This window comes from Nyctereutes procyonoides, unplaced genomic scaffold (assembly GCF_905146905.1).
Source record: "Nyctereutes procyonoides isolate TBG_1078 unplaced genomic scaffold, NYPRO_anot_genome, whole genome shotgun sequence".
NCBI classification, from domain to species: domain Eukaryota; kingdom Metazoa; phylum Chordata; class Mammalia; order Carnivora; family Canidae; genus Nyctereutes; species Nyctereutes procyonoides.
In genome coordinates this window covers 11,235,826-11,262,267 of record NW_026575125.1, presented here as the reverse complement: position 1 = coordinate 11,262,267, position 26,442 = coordinate 11,235,826, and the positions used below count along the sequence as shown (strand labels likewise).

At 36.1% G+C, this 26,442-nt stretch overlaps 1 protein-coding gene across 2 annotated transcripts in view; it reads right to left on the bottom strand.

Annotated features, from left to right (window-relative positions):
• The window catches only part of MOSPD2 (motile sperm domain containing 2), a 53,491-nt gene that overhangs the window by 5,222 nt on the left and 21,827 nt on the right, over positions 1–26,442 (bottom strand). For both annotated transcript variants that reach the window (XM_055338430.1, XM_055338429.1), the window contains exons 5-13: positions 25,293–25,447; positions 22,209–22,269; positions 19,708–19,746; positions 12,597–12,721; positions 9,543–9,719; positions 8,790–8,902; positions 6,602–6,698; positions 5,696–5,792; positions 5,226–5,355 (exon numbers count right to left, since the gene is read on the bottom strand). In XM_055338430.1, the coding sequence (XP_055194405.1) occupies positions 5,226–5,355; positions 5,696–5,792; positions 6,602–6,698; positions 8,790–8,902; positions 9,543–9,719; positions 12,597–12,721; positions 19,708–19,746; positions 22,209–22,269; positions 25,293–25,447 (994 nt within the window). The remainder of the gene's footprint in view (positions 1–5,225; positions 5,356–5,695; positions 5,793–6,601; positions 6,699–8,789; positions 8,903–9,542; positions 9,720–12,596; positions 12,722–19,707; positions 19,747–22,208; positions 22,270–25,292; positions 25,448–26,442) is intronic.

Genomic DNA, 26,442 nt, shown 5'->3' with positions numbered 1-26,442 from the left:
ACTGATATAGAGCAAATTGAAGAAAGTGTAGTTGTATAGGTGGTATCGATCCCTTGATACCATTCAGGCTGCGATGGAATTGAGTAATTAAAAGCAACTGTCTTTGACTTGCAAATCTTTACAAAACCAGAATAACAGCACTGGAAGCAATTCAAAAATCCACCTAACCTTACTAATCCTAAAACCTCTCCCAGTTATCTCAAAATACATGTAGGTATTGTAGAAGATCAGGATGCTGGACACAGAACCATCCTGTGCTTAAGAAAAAGAAGGAATACAGAAATAGTAATTCCTCTAGATATCTGATAATTGGCAAATATACCCCCAAAACTCCTTGAGACTTTCTCTGTGCCTTTGAGGTATGAATTTTCTACCCTATCTTCTCTAGGACTAGATAGCTAGCTCTTTGAAATACAAACTTTAGGGAAGTGATTCTCATCAGAAGGAAAAAAGGGAGTTATTTGGGAATTTGGCAAATGAAAACAAAAGTAGTAAAAAGCCTTTAGCCATCTGAGCAGGTAAACTAATTCCAACTGCCAGAGGTTTGTGTTACTGTACTTGATTCATGGCTGAAATTTTAGAGCTATAGCTGAAAGGTCTCTGTGTCTGCATGTTTGTATGTGTCTATGTATATGTATGTTACAGATGTGTATTCTTTACCTCCAGATAGTATTACAAAAATTAATTTGTAAAAGCTCGGATTGGCTTAAAGAAAAATAAGTACTTACCAAATTAACTATCCCTTAAACCTCTTATAAATATAAAAACCAACCTAAGTGTCTTTCAAGTTCATGTGATATAGATTAATCCTAGGTAAAATAAAAGCTAAGTTTGTTGGTTCAATTAAAATAGGCATGTCTTCAAAGTTATCCATATTAGATATAATGCAGACATGCAACTTTTTTTTCTACTGGAGTTTACTATTCAAGCAGTTCATGTTATCTTGGATACAAAATGTGTCAGCATGAAAAACAGCTTGGGATGATGGCTGACTGATGTTTCATGAAGCCATCATGAGTATTCAAGCATAATTGTTGGAAACAAGTGATTTGGATAGATCGAGGTTGGATAAGAGTTTTCAGGTAAACTCAAATATAGTTAAAAACAGGGTTTCAAATCTCTTTGGTAACTTGAAGCTTTAGTTTTGCTGAGTTAATCCCATTTATTTCCACAAAAGATAAAATACTGAAATGTTCATTACTGAACATAGGTTTATTTACTTTTGGCCTCTTACTACAGAACAACTAAAAATATTTAGTCTGTTAGTAAACATATTTTGTGCCACGGTGAAAAACTGTACTATGAGGAAGCCTATGCTTCTAGAAATTACGTATTGATAAATTTGCCAATCTACAGAATGCTGGTTTTAACTGACCACAACTGCTTGCTTATCACTTGGTTTTCACTAGAAATTACAGTTTCTAAGGGTTAAGAATTCTTTTTTTTTAATTTTTATTTATTTATGATAGAGAGAGAGAGAGAGGCAGAGACACAGGCAGAGGGAGAAGCAGGCTCCATGCACCGGGAGCCCGATGTAGGATTCGATCCCGGGTCTCCAGGATCGTGCCCTGGGCCAAAGGCAGGCGCCAAACCGCTGCGCCACCCAGGGATCCCTAAGGGTTAAGAATTCTAATTCATATATGTAATTACTAGAAATAATAATGGAAACAACTAACTCCATGTGCAAGAAAAGAAGGATGTGTTTTTGGCCAAGGAGAGGTATGAAGTATGCACACATATTTTCATTAAGAGGAATGGAGGTAATTTTGTCTTAAAGTAAAGCTGGTTATTTCAGAATAGGGAGGAGAATAAAGGACCAAACTAAATGTCTCTTTCCAACTGTCTATATCCAAACAGAAAATTCCACTTTGTATTAGTCAACCGGGCTAAAATTGAATGAATTTGTTATAAGGGTTATAAAAAGAAGCTTCAATATCAATAGTGTACTTAAACATTTCATCTGCTAAAAGGACAACCTTTTCTTGGACTATCAGTCAGCTACTGATAAGAGATGGTGAGAAAGTTTTTCTTTAGCTTTTAAGTAATCTGCCTTGAAAGCAAAGATGGTGCGTTTTATCAAAATAATTTCTCATGCTCCACGTTATCTTTATCATCAGGTCTTTGACTGCTTAGCTCTTTTAGTCTTCAGCAGACTATTTTCCTAAATCTTACAACTCTGTAACTTTCTGTATGTGCCTTTGATATTTTATTGTTACTATGGTTAAGTGGGTAATTAAGTATTATTTCATGATGATTTATGATTCCATTTAGTCAAGTGTCTAAAACCTCTTGACATTTTTGACAAACCCCAACTCAAATTCTAAATAAAGTCTGTTTTGATCTTTAACTATCTCTGGAATTTTTCAGAGGGCCTCTGGAACATATCAAAAGATTTGTGCTCTCTTCTTATAAAGAGATATAAAACTAATTAGGCTTACTTGCTATGTTAAATTACATGGGAAGCATTGTCAAGTAATGCTACACCTTCTTTGGATTATATTTGTATAGATAAGTGTTCCAGAAATTGTATAAAATTCCTAGAAATCTGTTATGTCCTGGTGTAATGTTCTAGTTCTTATCTTACAATGTTGTACGTTACAGAAATAACCAAATTTCCTTGTGAGAAGCATTACAATGAACTCTCATCAGATCTGTAACCAAGGCCATTTTTAAGTCTTTTTGTGTTTTACAGAAGCTATCATCCTTTTGCAAATGTGCTTCATCTTCAGAGATTCCTGGAAAGGACTCTGACAAGTACTCCAGAAAAAAGGTTTCTAATAACTTCCAGAACTAATAAAAAAAAGCAGCATTCAAGCAGACCAAGAATTAATGACCTGAGATTGAATGAACTGATGACTATACTTTTTATTGCTTGTTCTTTAATGTTTGGTTTTCCCAGATTTAAGGAAATCTTTTACTCTCTTCTCATAAGCTATCTATGACTGACAGCAATTTGGTAAACTATACCTTTGTAAGCAGAACTGAAACAATTTTTCTCCCTACCTGATTGCTCCAAAATTCAGAAACCCTTAGTATTTCTTCATGGAAAGAGGTTTTTTCTTTTGGCATAAGGATCTGTTCTCCTTGTAATAGGACACAATTGGAAGCATGGTTTTATTACCAAGGCTTTGACTGGAATGTCATATTTGAAAAATGATGTGCATATGACCAGACAGCTATAAGGAACTAAGATTGACAAGCCTTAACCTGTATCTGCGTTCCTTCCTTCTTCCTGAGTAAAGCTGATCCCTGCTTCAGCTTTCTCAGGAATTTCACTATCAATGATTTACTTTGTATAGTTGGCTTCTCCCATTGAAAAACCTACACCAAACAATCCCTCTGTCAATACCACATTCTTCCTTCCTCCAAGCCAAACTTCTAGAATAGAACCTGGCTCCTGCCAACTGAAAATGCTCTATATGAGGTCAGTGATGACCTCCATGAGGTCACAAAGGGCTGCTACTCACACCTCACCCTTTATGACTGGCATGGCAGCACTTAGTAGCACTGGTCTCTTCTTTCTTTGTGAAACACTCTTTCCTAGACTTGGATGACACAGCTCACCTACTGGTTTCCCTTCTGAGTCCCTACCAGACTGTCCTCCTGTGGCCACTAAATACTCCTCCAGGCTGGGTCTTTTTCCCTCTCTTGCTGGGACAACTGAAATAAAGCTCGTCTTCCCAGGTCCACACCTGTCCTCCTCCCATGTGAACAAGCTTGCAAACAGTGATCTTGTCAAACGTGAATCAGGTCAGGTCGATGCTCTCCCACCGGCATTACCATGGTGACCAAGCTCCTCCTCTGGGCCCTGCCTGCCTCTCCAGCTTTCTTCTTACCCTGGATCCTTTCATCTCTGTGTTCCTTCTTTTAATTCCTTTTGAAGATTTAACTCAGCCACGACTGTTACAAGGTTGCCCGTTGCCCGCTTCTCATTTATCACGGGGGACAAAGAACTACCTACCTCCCAGGGTCATTTTAATGACAAAGTGAATAACTCGAGGTAAAGCACTTAGACCAGTGGGGGCTTGCAGCGAGCACTATTTGTGCTAAGTACTATCACTCTTTCACCTGTGTCTGCTTACAGTCTGTTTTCCATACAGCCCCCAGAGTAAGCCTTTAAAAAAAAAAAGCCAAGTCACTTCCTCATTTTGCTTAGCACCAATTAATAGTTTTTCTTCTCAAAATCAGAAGTCCTCACTATGGTAATCACCCGCCTTCCTACTGCCTCTTTGACCTTCTCTCTCATGTTGTCTCCACCCCTCCTTACTGGTTTCAAGCTACATTGACCTCCTTGCTGTTCCTTACACAGACCAAGCACACTCCTTTTCCATTTGTGGTTCCTGCTACCTAGAAAGCATTTTTTCCAGTTATCTAAGTGGCTTACTTTCTCTTTCCCTTCAGGACGTACAAAAATGCCATCAGAGTGGCCATCCTTAACTACCCACCATTGAGAATCCTCAATCTAGGCACTATCGCCATTTTAAGCAAGATCATTCTTTGTCTTGGGGGGCTGTCCTTTCCACTGTGGGATGTTTAGCAGTGTCCCTAGTCTCTGATAGAGGCCAGAGTACCCCATGGCCCAATTTTGATAATGAACAAGGTTTCCAGACATTGACAAGTGTACCCTGGGAGACAGAACTAGCACACTCCAAAATAAAACAATACAGACTTCTCCTTTCTCCTTTTCTATATATCTTTATATGCACATACATATTTGTTTATGGCTATATAGTTACAGGATTTTCCCCCTAATGTATCCCAGGTATTTTTCCATGAGAACAGGTAGATTTCCCACACTTTGGAATAGCTGCAAAGTACTCCTGCACAGACTCAAGTGCATTTGACTATTGCTTCACTGGTAATCACTAGGTTCTTTCCCATTTTTTACTAGTACAAACAATGCTGCAACATACACTTTCTAGTACACAAGGTGAGTGTTCCTGCAAAGGCAACTGCTGGGACAGATCCATGTTTGTAATTTTGACACATCCAGATTTTTGCACTGGCCTGTAAGCAAAGCTGCTACTAGCAACCTCCTTGAGGAAACTGCATATCTCATTCATCTGCGCACCCTGGAGCCCTGCAGAGCTTGAGGCTCAGACTAGAAGCCTAAACGCCTGCCAAAATATAAGAAGGAAGACAGGCACCTCCCTAGTCCATGCAGGTAGATTCTCTCTCTCTCTCATTCCTCCCATCACATTTGAGTCTGTGAGTAGAAAGCATACCTATGCTCCATCACTTTGTTTCTTGGAACTTCTTTCCAGAACTGAGTCAATTCTGCGGGGCCCGTACCAGATGACTGTTCCATTTCTGCAGCCATTATCAGAAAACGGTCTTGGGCAGAGACTGTTAAACCTGCATTCCAAAAGGGTAACTTATATAAACAAGAACCTTTGCAAAGGGCTGGACATATGGTTTAAGGCATTATTCTAGAAAACAATGGAAAAAATATGGAACTACCTTAAAAAGGAAAAAGTTTTTCTAAAAAGGATTTTCTAAAAAATTCAATTTCAACTGGCATGAATCGAAACAATTTTATGTGTTAAACCATTTTTCCCATCTCATTTTTACACGAGAAAACAGATGCCTAGAGTGCAGCGAGGTGACTTGTTGACACTAGTCCAGCTCTAATGACTCATTACCCAGCCCCAGGTACCCCAGCACCCTGCTCTGAGGCCATCGGGCCAGCACTCACCCCCATGGGGAGACACAACTATATCAACTGAGGCTCCAGGGTCACAACTGCTGTTGCTTGGCTTGACTCTGTATTTTTCTGGAGCAGTTGTTCGCACCTGTTTTATAAATAGAGTAGTCATCTAATAATTAATAACATAATAAAAATGCTTCTTGGGGGTAAATAGCTTGAAAATGAGTTTTTAAAAATTAACAGTGATTAATAAAGTCAACAAAACAACCATGGTGGTTAGGCAGAGAACGTATTTTTCCCCATCAATAGGAGAACATCAATCTGTTTTAAAAAAAATACTTGTAAGTCCAATTGTCACTTAGCCTTCCTTTTAAATAAATAAAATTATGAAATAGCCTGTCTGGTAATTGCCTAAATTTAATAATACAAATTCAAAAAACTATGTACAAAGGACAAATTATAATAGCATTCACAAATTAAAACACACTAGATATTCAAAGAATATCCAGAGCATCCTAGTGGTTAAATCTAAATTAGATGATTTAAGAAAATAATACCTACAATATGGGGCAGTGGTAAACTGAGTGGTTAGGTTAGTATCCAATATAAACTATGTTCCAAGCTACATCATACAGTTTTTATTGTTTTATTTTTCACTGTTATTATGAATCATTTATATAATGACGAGTGATTTTCCTTGGGTTTTTATTTACAACCAACATTAAAGCCTGCCAATTACGGCTCATTAAAGATTGAAATACAGATCCCAGGGAAAACTGTCGATAAGCTATGCCATGTAGTCAAAAGTAGAAGGCAGTAAAACGTGCCTAAAAATATCATAAATAAAACCACTGTGTAAGTTAAAAATTCTCAATCTTTTCATTAAGATATGTCTAAAATCACATCCCCTGTCAGATTTCCACGTAGGATTTATTATATCTTTCAGATATTTACCTTAAATGCCACGACATTTTTCGTTACATTTGTCAACACTATCAAAGTTTTCTTCTCTCCAGATTCTGTACTTCCAAAATACAGTTCTTCCGCTGGGCTAGGTGGTGACAAAAATATAAGGCATTTGTATTATTCAGAATAAATGACAATCTAATCATTAGCTGGAAGAAAAGTATTCAGTTAGTATTTTCTGCTCATTTGTATAAGGAGATTTCATCAAAAAAAGATTACAAAACAACTATCTTATATAATTTGTGTTTTAATCTTACAAATTCATTGCATGCTGTTTAAAAGTCCTATGGTTTTCCCCAAGAATCAAAAGCAAAACAGGAAAAGGGTAGGAGAGAGAATTAGGAAGATTCTGAATTAGCCTATCATCAGCACCATCTTGAGGTGCATTTAAACTCTTTGGAAGGTTATAGATAATCAAAACAAAGAAGAAACAGCTGCTTCAACTTTAATTACAAACAATTAGAATGGTGCATAATTTTATACACCAACAGAAAAGTAGAACTTAAAATGAAAGGTAGAGATGTACTTAAGTCAGAGTAATTCCTTACATAATTCCTTAATAATAAAGACTTCTAAGTAATAGGGAATACGAAAAACACAAAATTTGGGGTGGGAAATATCTGTCAAACAGTAAAATCAGTGAACCCAAAAATGCAAATTTTACTGGCTACTGTAGTACTTATGACATAAAAACTACAAGATGGAGGCAAAGTTTGCGTAGTTCGGTTACATTAGTCAAATTGTATCAGATGCCTCCAAACAATGGGCAGAACAGTGTTTTTGTTTTAGATAAAAAGGTGAATGCTTCACATTGTCCTTCACTTTGAGAGTATATATATATATATATGTTTATTTTATATCAGGAATGGCTGCATATCAGAGACATTCATCTGGAGGACACAGATTTTTAAGGATGTGCTTTCCAGGGAGGGCTTTGCTCAATTTTGGACAAATTAGCATGGTTGCTGGCTTCCTTTTCAAACCCAATCTGAAATAGACCACAGAAAAGTGAAAGTGGTCATGAATCTCAGTACTGTTCTCAATACCCAGCACAAAAACCATGAAACATTCTGGGGAAACAGACGTTGGTTGGGTCCCTGTGCCTGTGTAGCAGGAGTGCTGCGACTTTTTCCTGGGGACAGAGGAAGGGAGTGGCAGAGCCAAACTGCAGCCCTAAAAGCCACCCTACTCTACTCTGGCTTTCTCCCTAGCCAGCTCTTCCAGCCAACCCTCAACATCTATAAGCCAAGACCTATGGTTTTGACAGGCTTCCAATGAAAAAACAGTGCATCACTCCTAAACCAATAAAGGGGAAAATGGCAAAGAAAAGCCACAACCAACAGAATATGTATGTATTGTCCCCTGCCTCCAGCAGCCCCCATAAACACACACATACACACAGATGGTAGAAATAAATCCAAATACATCAGTAATCAAAATATATGTAAACAAACCAGTCTTATCAATTAGAATATCAGATTTTTTAAAAAGTCTGGCTGTATTGTTCCTAAGAGTCATACCTAAAACAGTTACACAGAAAGATTTCAAGTATGGGATGGAAAATGATACATTAGGTCACAACTAAATAAAGTTGGCATAGCAATATTAACGTAAGGCCATACAGATAGCCTTTACCAACGAAAAGCATCATTAGTGAGAAAGAGATCTTTACATAATGATAATTATAAACGATCCTAAATCTTAGATTGAGTAACCCAGAAACAAAAATAAACATGTGCTGAAATCTGGCTTTGGTAAAAAAAAAACAAAAAACAAACAAAAAATCCTATTTTTCTAGTTTAGCTTTTAGAAGGTCAAACTGATAAATGTTTAGTTCAATGTCTTTTCTGGGATCCTCAAACCTGAGCAAGTCAAATAGTATCAGTAAAATGAGAAGAATTTATGTCATTCAGATTAACTGTTAATATATGAATATTCACTTTTATTACCTGATATGAAATGAGGGCCCTTTAAACACATTTAATGGAATAAATAACAAAAAGGTAGCTACAATATCTATTATGACTGGAAGCCAAGGTGAGTCTTTGGATAACCTTTAATTTTTGTACTTCCACAGTTTGAAAAACAGTACAGAAGTTTTATTAATTTTGCAGTTCCTTCAAGATAATTGAGAGATTATAAAAGCATAGCTAACAAAATCCTCAACTATTATTACCTGATGTGTAATAGGGGCCCTTTAAACACACTCAATGGTTTTTTGAAAGCTTTCATTTTGGAATCAACCTTTTCATTTTCTTCAGCTTTGGAAGTATGTTCACTCACATTAATCTAAAAACCAAAAAAAAAAAAAAAAAGAAGAAGAAGAAGAAGAAAGAAAAGATAAAGAAATTTAGTTTCATGCTGACAGCTGGGCAGTTCATTAGGTCAGAAAGCCAATATTATAGTAATTCAATCCAAATTATGATCTTTAACATATGTTTATCACACCTAAATTATATATTGAACATATATGAACATGATCATTAACAAAGATTTGAGTGCATACTTAAATCAATCACTACAGAAAATATAACATGGTCTCTCCCTTACAGTCTTTAAATTCGTTCTACATATTAATCTCTCTATCAAGCCCCTAATGACTTGTAAAAAGGTAACTGTTCTTTCATAACTGAAATAGAGGATGTAGATAAAAAGTTTTAACCTAATTTATTTTATCTCAGATAAACAATACTTTCACAAACAATTCCCTCAAAGTGCATTTTGCCTATTTTTACACAAATGCATGAAATAAGCCTTTTTATATAGCACAGTGACACTGCTGGTTAGCTAGTTCCATTCTTCTTCTTTTTATAGACAAAGATGTGGTAGGACAGCAAGTTCAGTGAATTGCTCAAAACTACCTAGCTAGTTATAGAACTGTGCACAGGCCACAGCTTGTGACTCAATTTCATTTTATTGTGAAAGTTACCTTTTTTAGAAGAGTTGTTTGTTCTTCATTAGAAACGGTTTCCAAGGTTTCTTTGCCATCACTTTCTATATCTTCTTTACTTGAAGCTTCATCCTCACTGGCAATAGGCCCATTTTCACACAAGGGTGTCTGGAAGTCATCATCTACTAGTGGTGGATAGCTATACTTAAAAGGATCCTAAGAGAAAGGAATTTTATAACAGCCTGCTAAGAGGTGGGTAGAGAAATAATTCTCTAAGTAAAATTAAAACCCACTCTCCTGGCAAATAACAAACAAATAAAAAAAAACCCAAAACAAAAAGAAATCCAAAACACACACAAAACCAAAACCTAGACTTAATTAGTGAAATTTTTAAAAAAGGAAGCATTTCAAAACAAAAAGGGAAAGAGCAGTAAATGGTGTGGACAACTGGCTAGCCATCTGTAAAAGAACCAACTTGGATCTTTAGTTCATACTTTGCACCAAAAAGAATTTCAGATGGATAAAAACTTGGAAGTGTGTATTATTTCTTTTTAAAGTTTTTTTTTTTTTTTTTTAGTAATCTCTACCTTCACTGTGGGGCTCAAGCCCATGACCTTGAGATCAAGAGTAGCACACTGTTCCGATGGAACCAGCTGGGTGCTCCAAAAGTGTGTATTTTTAAAAAACCATATAAGCTTTTTTTTTTCTAAAAAAAAAAAAAAAGCTCCAGAACAACACATAGATGGATTAAAAAATAGAAGACAAAACACAAAACCTAAGTAGTGAAGATGTTTCTAATCATAGCACAAAACCTCACAGGCATAAAAATATTGGTAAAAATTGAGCACACTAAAATGAAACATTTCTGAATTGCAAAAAACAAAACCCAGCCATCAACCAACCAACCACAATGCTCTGCCAAGAAAATCCCTTAAAAAAAAGCAAAGTTTTTTTTTCTTTAAAGCCACAACTGGGAAAATCACATACCACATGTATCAGAAACAAGACAGCTTTTGTTAATATATACAAATCAACATGAAAAGAATAACAACACAATAAAAAATGAAAGTACAATTCACAGAAAAAGAATAGACTACATTTTAAATCATAAAAAAATGCTCAACATCACTTACAATAACAGATGCAAATTAAAACCACAGTATTTTTCGTCCAAGACTGGCAAAGATTACAAAAATGAGAGTATGTGGTGTTGGCATGGATGTGGTTCAAGTATTGCCACACATTATTGGGAAATGAACACAATCTCTTTAGAGGGAAACTGGCAACGGCTATTAAAATTTCAACTACAAATACCCGTTGACCTGATGATTTTAACTTTAGGAGTTCATCCTCTACTTACACTGCTGCACTCATGTACCAAGATTTATTTACACGGATATTTACAGAATCACTATTAATAATGGCAAGAGTAGGAAACAACTAATAGTTCTTCAAAAGAGAATGGATTAAACACATTATGTCACATCCATATAATGGAATATTATGTAATGGTTTAAAAAATCAGGTAGACCTCTAAGAATCAGTATGGCATAACCTAACAAGAAATGATGTAGAAAAATCAGTATAACAACATATGTGGTACATGATCTATGTAGAAAAAAATAGAGTATCTCCAGGAGCGAAAACTTGGAAACAGTGACTGATGGCAGTGAGCAGTAACCTGGGTAGGGAGACATACTTTTCATCAAACTGTTGTAATTTTCAGTCTTTTGGTACTGTTTGCTTAAAAACAAAAAAATTGTGTATGTATTATTTTGGGGAAAAGTTATGTTAAAGAATAGTAGTCCTACTACAATTCTGAGTACAGTCCTGAAAAAATATACCATTAATGACAGCGAAGGGAGATAATATTTTCTACCCCTAAAATAAAACTAATTTTTACTAGATGCCATTAATTTTAAGATATAACAATACTATGGGCAAATTATTAAAAGCAAATCAGTCAAATAGCTCACTTAACTTGAGGTAGTACCGGAAATGAACCATACTGTGTTTTTCTAGGTTAAAATATAAAACTTCAAAATAGGAAAGTTGCAAACTTCAAATTAAAAATACTGGTTCAAGTTTTTTCTAATGAAAGAAAACAAAAGAATATACCAAAACTTTTTATTTTGCTAGTCACTTGAATCTGGTTGAATACAATTTTACCAGATGGACAGTACAGGAAGTAGGTTGTAAAAATGAAACAACTGAAATATTATCAATCAAGTTAACCCAAAGCATACCAAATCCATAGGTTTTCACAGTTTATTAGAAAAATCATTATCACAGTATGTTTCATTGTTATGTAGTATTAAAAATTTATTTTATTTTTTTGGTATTAAAAATTTAACACATAACTTACTTATTCCTGGTCTCTTATTTGTAAGTAGTGAAACCATTTAAAAAAAACTTGATAATATGTTATCCTTTAAAGTGAAAAGAATGTTCAACAGTAAACAAACAGAAGCAAAATAAGGCACATAAAAATCAGTAACTGATGGTTACAAATTAGATAATTGATGGTTCATCTCTAGATACAGAAATACTATGTACCCACAAATAAAACAGTTTGTCCTGTTGATTAGGAATGATCTCTAAGACATGCTGTAAAGAAAAAAGCAGGGTGTATAATGGTGTGAAAATACACTACTTGTTTAAAAGAGGAGGAGGAAGAGTTACATATATTTTTGCTTATGTGTCTTACATATGTACTGTAGTGCTTACATAGGCAATACAGATCCACGGAAATAAATATAAGAAATGGAATTGGGGATAAAAAAAAGAAATGGAATTGGGGAGACGAAGGGAGTGATTGGGATAGCAGACTTTTTACTGATTATTTGTTTCTGAATATTTATACTGAATACTTTTCAGCTTAGAACTATGTAAATATAGAACCTACTCAAAAATGAAATTTAACAACTTGAAAACTTATATAAAAATGTCTATAGTGGTGTTATTTTGGAGTATCTATGATCTCTCTTTGGATGTTAAGATATTGCTTTTTCTTTTTTCCTTGAGTAAAGAATACAGCCTAATGTGCCATGATCCAATCTTATTTTAGAAACATATTTCAAGGACTATACTTACAGTTCCACCCATGTGGGGAGGCAGGTATTCTACGCTGACATAGTCTTGGACTTCATTTTTACTTGTAAACTTCAACAAACTCACTGCTTCTGGGCCAAGCCAGGATTTCACAATTTTGAAAGCAGCTGAAGAAAAAAACAGTCACTTCATTAAATTCATTCTCTTTTGCAAGTAATTTATTGTATGTGCTAATGTAGGTCTTCTGAAATGAGTTTGGGCTAAACTGTTCATATATATCTTTCTGTGGTACGATAATTAACATTCACTAATTCCTATAGGCATTTACACTGTGACTATCTGTCATGGGTTTCAAATGTCCCATCAAGATTCAGGAAGATTAAATCACCTCGATGTGCATCAATAAACGTATCAAGGTTTTGGCTTCTGTACATATCTGTCAATGATCCCCACTACTAAGATTCCCAGACACAGAATCAAATAGCACTGTGGTTTGAGGAAGAGTCATTTTTCCTTACACTTCTGATAAACCTCCAACCTGAAAACCCTTCTCAAGTAGGAAGTCAAGAAGAGAAGAAAGTAGCCCTCCTCGTTGTGGGTTTGAGCTGGACTCAAACTTCATCCTAACCCCTAAACTTCTCTGCCTTTCTCCCAAGCCCTGCAGCTTATATAATTGTGAGGAATTTATTTATGGAATCTACAAGAATACACTGTTACCAAACACAGCTGTTTAGTAATTACAATCTTGTTCTTTCATGCTATTCTAATTTATACTTAATTTTTTAAACCTTGTTTCCATTCTGACATTCTAAACACATTTTAAAGAAATTAAGAGAGGAATCCTACATTAAATTTGCAAAAGCATCAATGAAAAAAATCAGGAAATAAAACAGGATGATAAAAATTAAATAGTGGTTCAGAAAACTGCATTTTTACTTTGGCTAATTATGCTTGAATTTTACATAAGATTTATTTTCATTAATTTCAATTTTAAAAGTCTGTGAGTTGACATGTTTGAAGCTATGCTACTTGAATTAGCTAAAGTGCTAAATCTTATTTTTTATAACAGCTTTATTGAGATATAATTTACATACCATAAAATTCGCCCTTTTAAAGTATGCACATCAGAGGTTTTTAGTGTCTTCAGACAGTTGTATAACCATCACCACTATCTAATTTTAGAACATGTTCATAGCAGCAAAAAGAAACCCCTACCTATAAGCAATCTCTCCTTATCCTCCCTATCCTATTCCCTGGCAACCACTAATCTACTTTCTGGATTTTTCTATTTTGGATATTACATATAAATGCCATTATACAGCCATGCTTTTTTTTATTGGCTCTGTTCACTCAGTATGTTTTCAAGGGTCATCTATCATGTAGCATGTATCAGTATTTAATTCCTTTTTTAAAAAAACTTTTTATTTATTCATGACAGACACACACACAGAGAGGCAGAGACATAGAGAAGCAAACTCCTCACAGGGAGCCCGATGTAGGACTTGATCCCAGGACCCCGGGATCATGCCCTGAGCCAAAGGCAGATGTTCAACCGCTGAGCTATCCAGGTGTCCCATTTAATTCCTTTTTATGGCTGAATAATTTTCCATTTTATGGATCTACAATGTTTATCCATTCATCAACTGATAAACATTTGAGTGCTTTCCACTTTTTTACTATTATGACCAGTACTGCTGTAAACATCTGTGTACAGGCTTTTGTGTAAACATATGCTTTCAATTCTCTTGGGAACATACCTAGGAATGGAATTGTTGAATTATACGGTTATTCTATGTTTAACTTTTTGAGGAACTGCCAAACTGCTTTCCAGAGTGGCCATACCATTTTATATTCTCCCCAGTAATATATGAGGATTCTAATTTCTCCATATCCTCAACACTTGTTACTACCTTTTTTATTTTAGCCATCCTAGTTGGTGTGAAGTAGTATCTCATTTGGTGTTGACTTGTAGTTCTCTAATGACTAATGATGTTGAACATATTTTTATGTGTTTATTGCCCATCTGCATATCTTCTTTAGAAAAATGTCTATTCAAATCTTTTGCCCTTTTTAATTGGACCATTTGTCTTATTGTGCTGTAAAAGCTACTTATATATTCTAGATGTAGGTCCCTTATCAGATGCATGATTTGTAAATACTTTATTCCATTCTAAGAGTTGTCTTTTCACCTTCTGGATGGTGTCCTTTGAAGTAGAAATTTTAAATTTTAATGAAGTCCAATGCATCTATTCTTTTCTTTTGTTGCTTGTGCTTTTTGGTGTCCTATCTAAGAAACCACTGCCTAATACAAGGCCACCAAGATTTATTCCTATGGGTTTCTTCTGAGTTTCAGAGTTCCAATTCTTACATTTAGGTCTCTGATCTATTTTGAACTTATTTTGGTATATTAAGGGAGGTAGAGGTCCAACTTTATTCTTTTGAATATGGATATTCAATTGTCCCAGTATCATTTATTAAAGAGACTGTTCTTTCTCAAGAGAGATCTTGGAAGACAGTGGCAGAGTAGGAGGACCCTAAGGCTTGCCTCGTCCCACAAAGAGAACTAGATAATTATCAGATCATCCTAAATGCCCCAGAAATTGAAGACTGGCACAATAATCTCCACAGCTAAAAGTAGAGAAGAGGCTACACTGAAGAAGGTAGGAAGTGCAGAGACGTGGCTTGGGAGAGGAATGGACTGTGGCTGCTGCAGTGGGGAGGGAGCCTTGGTCATGGAGAAGGGCAAGAGATAGGCTAGCACACAGGGGAGCACGTGGGGAAAACAAATCCCCATAGCAATTGGCTTGGAAAATAGGAGGGCCTGAATTTTGTGAGTGTTTGCAATCAGCAGGGCTTCAAGCCTAGAGTTTTAAAGGTCAGTGTGTGCTTGGCTCTGGGAGAGCTCAGAGGACATTGAAGCTATTCTTGGAGAGAAGGCAGGACAAATAGCCCACAGACATACAGTATGGGAACAGCGATCTGAAGAGTGCCTGGGGCACACAGTGCAGAGGTCATTTGCTCATCTTGGAGCATGTCCCAGACAGGCAGCATTCATGGAGAGACTCCTTGGGGAACAAAGAAACTGGCAGGTGCCATTTCACTCCCCCACCCCTCAGCATAAGCACAGGGCCATCTGCAGGAACAAGCGCAGCACTGACACTTGCTACCTAACTTGCTTATGTTAAGCTCTTCTATACCCCTGTGCTCTAATAGAAACAACCTTCCCAGTCATGCTTGCCTCAGTCCCCAGGTCTACAGGCCTTCTCCCCCAGAAGATTGGACCAAACCCTTGCCAACATTGCATTTCCTGACTCAGGAGTTTTGTGAGGCCTTGGATCCTGGGGCAACACTGATAAGTCTCACTTCACACAGACTAGAGCACATCTAGTTAAAATGTGCCATATGAAGGCCAGGCACCAGATACTGCCCCGAATAGGCAAAGACAGCCTCTGCAGATGACTGGCCTGAAGGATGAAGTGGCCAGGACACAACAGCAGAGCATGTGGAGCACACATTGGAGACACTCCCAGAAGTGCCAGGCCCTGGGGAAGAGGGGACACTATGCAGCAGGCCACTACAGGACCTCTTCTTCACAAAGCCATTACCCTGAATAACAGGAGATGGAGCTGCCTTTACTAACACACAGAAACAGGCACAGAGACTTAGACAAAGTAAGAAGACAGAGGACTTTGCCCCAAATTAAAGAACAGGACAAAGCCACAGCAAGAGATCTAAGTGAAACAGATATAAGTAACATGCCTGATGGAGAATTTATTTATTTTTATTTTTTAAAGATTTTATCTATTTTAGAGATAGAGCAAGCAGGGGTAAGGGCAGAGGAAGAGGGAGAAATAGAGTCTCAAGTATACTCCAGGCTGAACGTGGAGCCAAATATGGAGCTTGATCCCATGATCCCAAGGCCACAACCCAAGCAGATCCCAAGAGTTGGATGCTCAACTGAGTCACCCAGGTACCCCCTGATGGAGAATTTAAAGCAATAATCATAAGGATATTCACTGGACTCGAGAGAAGAGTGGAAAGCATTAGTGAGACCATTAACACAGAGATAAGGAATAAAAGCAGAGATAAAGAGCTCAATAAACAAAATGAGAAACACACTTGATGGAATGAGCAGCAGGATGGAAGAAACAGAAGAACGAATTAATGACCTAGAAGACAACAAAAGAGAGAGAAAAGAATTATGCAAAATGAGAATAAACTTAGAGAACTCTGTGAGGGGATGGAACAACATTTATCATGCAAAATGATGTCAAAAGAAAGCCAGAGTAGCAATACTTATATTGGACAAACTAGACTTTAAAACAAAGACTAACAAGAGACAAAGAAGGACACTAAATAATCATAAAGGGGATAACCCAAGAAGAAACAACAATTATAAATATCCACCCAGCATGGGAGCCACCAAATACATAAAACAGTTAATAAGAAACATAAAGGAACTAATCAATAATAATACAATAGAAGACACATTGATGGACAGATCATCTAAACAGAAAATAAACAAGGAAACAATGGTTTTGAGTGACACACTAGATCAGATGGATTTATTTATTTACTTTTAAAGATTTTATTTATTTATTCATAGAGACAGAGAGAGAGAGAGAGAGAGAGAGAGGCAGGAAGAGACACAGGCAGAGGGAGAAGCAGGCACCATGCGGGGAGCCTGACATGGGACTCGATCCCGGGTCTCCAGGATCATGCCCCGGGCTGAAAGCAGCACTAAACTGCTGTGTCACTGGGGCTGCCCCGATCAGATGGATTTAACAGATACTTTCAAAACATCCCATCCTAAAACAGCAGAACACACAGTTTTTTCAAGTGCACTTGGAACATTCTCCAGAACAGATCACCTATCAGGCCATAAAACAAGCCTCAACAAATTCAAAAAGGTCAGTCATATTATGTATTTTTTCTGCCCACAATGCTATGAAACTAGAGGTCAACCACAAGAAAAAATCTGGAAAGACCACCAATACATGGAGATTAAATAACATGTTACTATACAATGAATGGGTCAACCAGGAAATCAAAGAAATAAAGTACATGGAAACAAATGAAAACACAATGATTCAAAACCTTCAGGATGCAGCAAAAGCAGGTCTAACAAGGAAACTTTATAGCAATAAAAGCCCACCTCACGAAGCAAGAAAAATCACAAATAAACAACCTGACCTTATACCTAAAGAATCTGGAAAAAGAACAACAAACCTAAAACCAACAGAAGGAAGGAAATAGTAAAAATCAGAGTAGAAACAAATGATATAGGAACTAAAAAAACAACAGAACAGATCAATGAAACCAGAAGCTGGTTTTTTGAAAGAAAAAAAAACAAGAAGATTGATAAATCTCTAGCTAGACTTATCAAAAAGAGAAAGGATCCAAATAAATAACATCACAAATTAAAGAGGAGAATTAACAACAAACACCACAGAAGTACAAACAAGTATAAGAGAATATCATGAAAAACTATATGCCAACAGATTGGACAACCTAGAAGAAACTTTTGTGGAAACCTATAAATGACCAAACCTGAACAGGAAGAACTAGAAAATTTGAACAAATTATCAGGAAAGAAATGCTGGGAAACTAATGTGTTCCCTGTTTGGTATCCTGGATTCCACCCTATGTTTTTCTTCCCTTGGTTGATTTAAATCATTTTTTCCTGTAATAATCCTTTTCCTGTAATTAACCAGAACTCTAATAGCTTTCAGTGAGGTCTATGAGTAATTCTTGTGGATCTGAGGGTGCTTTTGGAAACCCCTTGTACTTACAGGTAGTGTCAAGAAGTGAGGGTAGTCTTGTGTGGACTACTGTAGTCTCCCTAAATCTAAAGGTGTTACAATTCTTTGCACCTTTTATTCCTAGTTTCTTGAGTGCTTTTATCATGAGAACGTACTAGGTGTTGTCAAATGCTTTTTCTGTATCTGAGGTGATCATGTGCATTTTTCCCTCTAGTCTACTAATGTGTTGAATAACACTGATTTTCATATGTTGAACCAACTTTGCATTCCTGAGATAAATCCCATTTGGTCATGGTGCTAGGTTTGGTTAGTACTTTATTGTGGGTTGGTCCATCTATATTCACCAGGGATACTGGTCTCTAGCTTTCCTCTCCTATAATGCTATTAGAATATACTTGTCTCATAAGATGAGTTGGGAAGTGTTCCCCCTTCTAATTTTTGGAAGAGTATGCAAAGGTTTAGTGTTGATTCTTCTTTATATGTTTGGTATAATTTACCAGTGAAGTCATTTAGGCCTGGACTTTTCTTTGTGGGAAGTTTTTTGATTACTAATTTAATGTCTTTCATCATACTTCTATTCAGATTCTTCTTGAATTGTTTCTGTATTTTGTCTTTCTAGGAATTTGTCCATTTCATCTATATTCATCTAATTTCTTGGCAGACAAGTGTTCACAGTAATCTCTTATAATTCTTTTAATTTCTATAAGGTCAGCAGTGATATCTATTTCATTCTTGATTTTAATCACTGGGGTCTTTCTTTTTTTCTTCATCAGTTTAGCTAAAGTTTTGTCAATTTTATTTAACTTTTCAAAGAACCAAGGTTTAGTTTCATTGGTTTTCTCTACTGCTTTCTGTATAACAACTGACTCTCGCAAACATAAATGAAAATGGACATTCTGAAAATAACATTAAATTTATAATCATGTTAAAGTTGATAGAGTGTTTTTCAATGCTTTTTAGAATAAGTTTTTACCAAAAGTGTATCATGACTGTCTTATATAAGGGTAATGTGCCTACAGAGATTTTGAGTAAATTTCAGATTCATCCCCCTTTTTCCTCAAAGCCCAGGAGAAAATCTAGCCAAGGCCCGTGTTCTGTGACATGCCCCATCTGTGGGTGACAACCTGAGGCATCTGGCTCTAGTTTTACCTGAATGGCTGAACATCTTGATGCTGTTTTTAGAGAAGACTAATGCATGTCCCCAGAGCCTTGGGGCAGAATGTTAACCTGGTTTGCTTAGGAACAGCCTTTGAGTGTTCTAGCTCCAGCCTCTTGAGAGTACACAGCAAGCACTAGATAAATATATTTTTAAACAACCACAGAAATATAGCTAAATTGGGAAAAAGGGAATCAAACATTTTGTTTTAGCAAAGTATAAGTAATATACTCACCATTCATTATCCAAGGCATGTCAAAGATCACCATTTTTGCTGAAAGACCAAAAAAAATTCATTCAATGTGATTTAGTACCACTATAGTAATATCACTTCCACCTACCTGGTCTAGAAAAAGCTGGCGATCTAAACCAAACTAAAAACTGAGCTGGTCGAGTCCGTTCTAATTCAGTGAAGTGTGAGTGGTGCTCAAAACAAATTAACTTCCCACACTGATGAGGGGCCCACCCAGGGTAGCTTTTGGGAAATGACCAATGCATTATCGCTGTCCTTTGGCAAATAGCCTGTTCTTTTGTTGCTTGTGTTGTTTGCAGAAAGGTACAAAAGAAAATAGTTAAGTGGTTAAGTGGAGTCTTTGGATGTGGCATGTCATATTAGTGCTGAAGTTCAGTGAACTTTAAAATGATTTCAATGTCTATATGTTGATTAACTGAATTTAAGTTTAAAAACTAAAAAATGACTTTGATGTCTAATTTATTGGTTTTAATAATTTCCTAGAGATTATATTGTCAAACCACTCACACATCCCACTCCCCCAGTTTTAATATATCATTATGTTTTAAGGAACAAAATTTATCCTTTTCTTTATAAGTCCCAGGAAGCCAATAATTTCCAAGTATACAGAAGTATTATCTGCATGTTTAGATGAAGACTTAAATAGCCCTAGTAACAATTATGAAAAAGAACCAAAAAGGGAAACCTCTACAAAGTGAAGTTTTGGGGTTTTTTATAATTTTATTTTTTATTTATTCATGAGAGACACACAGAGAGAGGCAGAGACATAATAGGCAGAGGGAGAAGCAGGCTCCTTGAGGGGAGCCTGATTCAGGACTCGATCCTGGGACTCCAGGATCACGCCCTGAGCTGAAGGCAGACATTCAACCACTTAGCCACCCAGGCATCTCTACAAAGGGAAGTTTTGACATCCAATTCATTGTTCTATTCCAAATGAATCAAAATGTAATTTCATTCTTCTCTAGGCAGAGAACCACCTAGAATGATTATAAGTAACATAAGATGAGTAAAGTACATGTAAGAAAGAAAGAATCTTGAAAGAGGTATCCTGATGCTTAATATGTCAGCCTTCATCTATGGTAGCCTAAGAAGATTTGAACTTAAGTTTTTATGAAAGAATGGTTGGATTTCATGACAGATTGTGAAGCATAATCAATTTAAGATTCTACAAAACTTAATGTCTGCAAAACTATATTATGTAGGTAGAATATATATACATTACCTAGAGATAATTAATTGGAATGAACAGTGTCCCAGTTCATCTTTATACAGACCCATGAATTTATCAAAAGTTCTCTCAAAAGAATCTTAAATATGTTTTATAAGGTAATAATGATATTTACTATTTAGAAATGGCTCTTCACAAACTTTTAGATCTTTCAATAAACAAGTGGATATTTTATTTTCATTTTGTATGTGAGAGGAACAAGCTAATAATATGAGGTAGAGATTCCCTATTGATCACTGATTGGTACTATAAAACTTAATGAATCAGGGTACATACATGGTGGATCCAGGAAGAATTCAGAAGGAATAGAGATCCGCCAGATTTCCCAACCAGACATTCTCTTTACCTAAAAATGTTCATGAATACTCCCTCTGAAGACATGAGAGCATAGGGGTAGCAGTGGCACTGATCCTTGATATCCATCATGCTTGTTTTCTGTTCCTTATTTCACATTAATAATAGTGTGAAAGCATGCCAAAGTAAAATGATTTAGGGATTTTAAGCTTTAATGTCACCTAAATCAGGAGTCTCAAAAGACCTTAATTGTAGTATTTGCCAGGGGTGTGTGTAGGCAGACTGTGAGCTTCCATTTTCTGATATCCCCCTTGTGTCTCTTCTCTTTTTTTTTTTCACTTTTCGTTCACTGGAGTTAAAATATATGACTGTTTATGAGGGATAGAAATCTTGATTTCTCCAAAGGGAAACCATCAGATAAATCCACTAAATCACAATTAAAAATAAACTCTAAGTGCCAGATTCAAATGCAGTATATGCTAGTCGAATGTTTTCTTAATGACAATTTTTAAATAGTAATTAGTAACACAGAAAGTGTTTTTTATGTATGAGTACTGCTTATCACACAGTATACTTTATCAATATTGTTTATCTGTTTCTTACATGTAATAGGTTACATATAGTAAATATTCTTTTAAATGAATTTTTTATTGAAAGATGAATAAAAATGGGATAATCTTGGAAATAAAGGTATATTTTTATTTCCCTATAAATGTATGTGTGCTATAGGATGCCATCTATACAGTTTAGAACTTAAATTCTTAAAACTACAAAGGACAATGATTATGAAAATTTCCTTTATTATCTACTAGGATATGTACTTAAACTTCTATGCACACACTTAAGGTCCTCATCAGAAAATAACACTTCAAGCATTAAAGTCTATAATAATATAAAACAACCTCAGCTATTGTCTATAGTTTCTATATATTGTATTTTTATAAAGGAGTAAGTTACTTACAGAGGTATTTAGGATAATAAACCTTAAAGCAGTTGATGATAAAGCGTACAAAGTCCATGTCCTAAAACAAAGATTATACATTAAAATCTTTAAGACTATCTACATCAGAGAATTTTAAATTGCACATTCCTAAAGGTAATAAACTATTAAAAACAAATTAAAAAATTAGGAAATTCTTTAACAAATAAGTTCATATATAAATACATATCTATATTCTAAGGTGTTAAGTCATTAAGCTACTTATAATAATCAGTCCTAAAATCAAGTAAAAGAAATCAGGTGAAAAAAAAAAGAAATCAGGTGCTTGAACAACACTCCTGTTACCTCAAACTAGTGAGATATTTGAGGCCGCTAAAGTAACATGGCATTATAAAGTGGATCTAAAAGCAATCCCTATAGAGAAATTCTAAAAATCTGTTTAAAAATTAAGTTTAATGTAAATCAATACATTTTACAACCTCACTACTTGGAGTGATAATACATATATCAATTCTGTTATATTTGCTTTTAAAACCTGGTTTCTGCACCTTGTAATAGTTTCAATAAAATGTTTTATCAATCTTTTACACAACAGCTAATCTGAACATATTAGTGTGCTAGATCTACTTTGCTTCTAGCTTCTTTCCTCTTATTTAGAAACCTAGAATTTTTTAATTTATATTCGAGTGTTTTCATTGACTCCAAGTCCTGGGAAACTTTATGAACACAACTCTCCTTTGGTTCTACTGCACTGAACACAGCAATGTGAAATTCAGTTATGAGGGTCACTATTCACATGGATCACTTCATTCCATGTTATTCCATGGCCATAAACTGACTTAACTAATCCTGATCAGCCATCTTAAAAGGACTGTAGGATGAAAGATAATCAGGCAAACTTAAATTCATCAATTACTGAAAGGTGAGTTGTCCCAGAGATGAGTCTATAGAGTCACTCCCAGCATGTGAGTTGTAGCATCTTTAATTTTAGTAAACTGGAAGTAAGCATCCTTAAGTGTCTTACGTATTTTTTTTTTATGGAATAAATCCTAGTATATAATAGTACCTTTATAACTAATCATTATATCCACTGTGCACTGAGTTTAATAATTTGTATTTAAGAGTCAAGTATCTCAAAATAACTAGTTCTATAAACTGTGGCCTCCGGAGACTTTGCCTAAAAAGTCTCCATCCAATATTCTTGTTTTCATCTTTTAATTGAATAGCCTTGCTTTTAAATCCCAAGTTACTGCTAATTCAAGTGGATTTGATAGGATACCACTGGTGTAAGTATATTAGTGGGTACTATATTAAAGCTCCGTGAAACCTATTGCTCTGCATTCTGTGAGGAAATCTTCAAGGACTATTTATTATCTTATAAAATGTCCTCCCTTTGGGGACCCATGAAATACTTTTCTCTCTAGTTCAAGTATCAGGAACAAATAGATTTCTTTTAAGACACTGGTTTTAAAGTATGGCCACTGAGTAATTGTAAATGATTCCATTTCTTTCAGGCAGGCAGATGAAAGATTAGAGCCCAATTAGTGGCCCAACTCTAACAAATAATTTTTAACTTTTTTTGCCTTGCAATTCTGCATACATGTTTATAACCAACTTAAATCCTTTGTGAATCATAAGGGAGTCATATATAAAAATAACTCAATTAGGATTTGGTATTTTAAAACAGTAATGATTTAAACAGTTAGCAATGCAAATAAGCCTTATTTATAAATTAAAGATAAAGAGATAGCATATAAGTAGTTGGCAAAAAAAAATCAGACAGTTCAAGTCAATTCCTTGCCCATACGTTTGGCAATAAAAAGCATTTGTTTATGATTCTGGGTTAATAATTAGAAACAATCATACACAAAGGATGACAGAATCATGATTAATTTTTATGGAATACCTATTTATCTAGGTATTTTGATTTAGACTTTGGGTATAAAACAATTTACTCTGTAATCTAAAAATCACGGAAATGGCAACTAGATTGAAAAAATTGAGGGCAATGGAATCCTAAAATATAAAAAGAGATAAGGATGAAAATAAAAATGTGTGATCCCACCACCCAAAAAACACTTATTCTCTCTAGGCTGTTGTGGTTTTTTTTTTATTATTCTCTCTAGGCTGTTGTGGGTGGGTTTTTTTTTTTTTAATGTCTAAGAGTTCCTTTTTTGGTGGCTGGTATCACTAGGACATTTTTTTTTAAAAAAGATATTTTCTAATATTACCAGCACTTATTTAAAAACACCATTTTATATAGCTACATATACTCAATTTACACACCATATTTTACCATTTGGCCATGCTGGCATTTACATTTTTTTCTAAGTTTTCACTTTTTTAAACGACACTCTGAAAAAAAAAAAAAAAGCACTCGGTACACACTGCTTTTTTCTGTACTCGGGAGTATTTATTTAAAGTAGATTTCTAGAAGTTAGTTACTAGGCAAAGAATACGAATACAAACACCTTAAGCTTTTTAACATGCTTTGCCAAGTGGATTTTCAAAAAGGTTTCACTACTGCTCCAGGCAGGTATGTGAATGCCACTTCACTGCTACCAGAAGTAGCTAAGGTTCAAATGCAAGAGACAACAGCTATAATAAACGTGCCAAAGGATCCCCATTGCTGCTGAAGGGTTTGTAGTTACTAAGGTCACAAGGGCCCAAATTAAAGACTGGTGGGTTTTACTTATTTCTTAAGTTTGACAAAATCACCTGAAGAAAGCTGGTTTCCAAAGCTAACCAGATCAAGCAAACACCTCCCCCCCCCATGTCTCGCTATTTACTGAGTGCACTATTATGTGCCAGGTACAGGTTAAGTGCTTCAGGTTATTAGTTTTGACAGTAGATGTCTCACCTTGACATCTTACATATCACATGAGGAACATTTCTAGGAAACACACAGTTTCAATGCCAAATACTGAAGCAAGTGTATTTCTTTGCCAATCCTATTTCATGTCTGACTTCACTCACAACGGAGGAGGAAAAGAATCAATCCCAAACAGAACTAGGTTAGCTCAAAGTTCCCACAATATTTGGTTGGGAGGAGTGGCGGCGAGGACATGACAATAAATAATGTTTGTGAATTAAAGAAATGCTTACGATGCTATTTATTCCAGTCTCTGACAGGTCGAACATCACTGTTACGGGTTTCCCATTTTCTCGTTTAGCATAACGTTCCAACCAGAATGCGATAAGCTTCTTTTTGTCCAACATGGTTTTATGGTCTTTTACATGATACTTCACCCTGATCCAGACTTTTAACAGAATATTGAATAAGAAGGAGAAAAATATCTGTCATTATAATATTATTTTACACATACATCATTCCTTTCCCTTAATATTGTTCTTCATTTACAATTTATTTCCTTTCTCAGATTAAAAACGGCTCTTCCTTCTTTTAAATGAGAAACAGTGAAATAAGTAAGTAAGTAAGTAAGTAAATAAATAAATAAATTAGAAACAGTGTGCACAGGAGAACCTTAGAGAGGTGCAGACTCCTGTATATGATGCCCTCACAATGCCCACCTTGGGGAAACAGACAGACTTCTCCAGGAAGTAAGAGGGAAAAGAAGATGCAGGTGAACAAACAGTATTTGGTAATCATCTAAAAGTGCTCTTCGCGGAACTCAACAAGAGGGCAGGCCAGTGGTTCTGTCAAGCATGAGAACAAACACTCTCCACGCAGCAGCAGCCTCACTGGAGGCACGAGGATGGCATGCGCCAGGGGCAGGAGTGCGTGTGGGGCGTGGGCACAGGGTGCCGCAAACCACTGGGAGCAGGGCAGCTGGGGCAACATGGGGCCAGTGCTGTGAGGAGAAGCTGAAGGGCTGGGCTGGACGGCCTCCAGATCAAATGCTAAGGTGTGATTTTCCTATTGAAGACATCCCTTGGAGGCAGCAGCACTGAGTGAAGCACGGAAGGGACAGAGGAGGAACTCCAACTGGCTGTGCCCTGGGAAAGCAGCTAGCCTCTGAACTGAGGAAGGGCTGATGGAAATGGAGAAGGGGCTCCACTGAAGCCATGGAGGGTAAGGGCCCATGGTGTGGGCTGGGTGGTGCAGAAGGAGGGTAGGCCGGGGGATGCGGCCCAGAGGCACTTTTGTGTTGAAGGTGGCCGGCCATCAACCCGGTGGCACCAATCAAGTAGGTAGCTGGGCATATATGTGCCTGTAGCCTGGACAGTGTGGGGTCATCACTGTTGGTGGGGAGGCAAGGTCCTTGAGATCACCCAAGGTGACTGTATCAGCTGG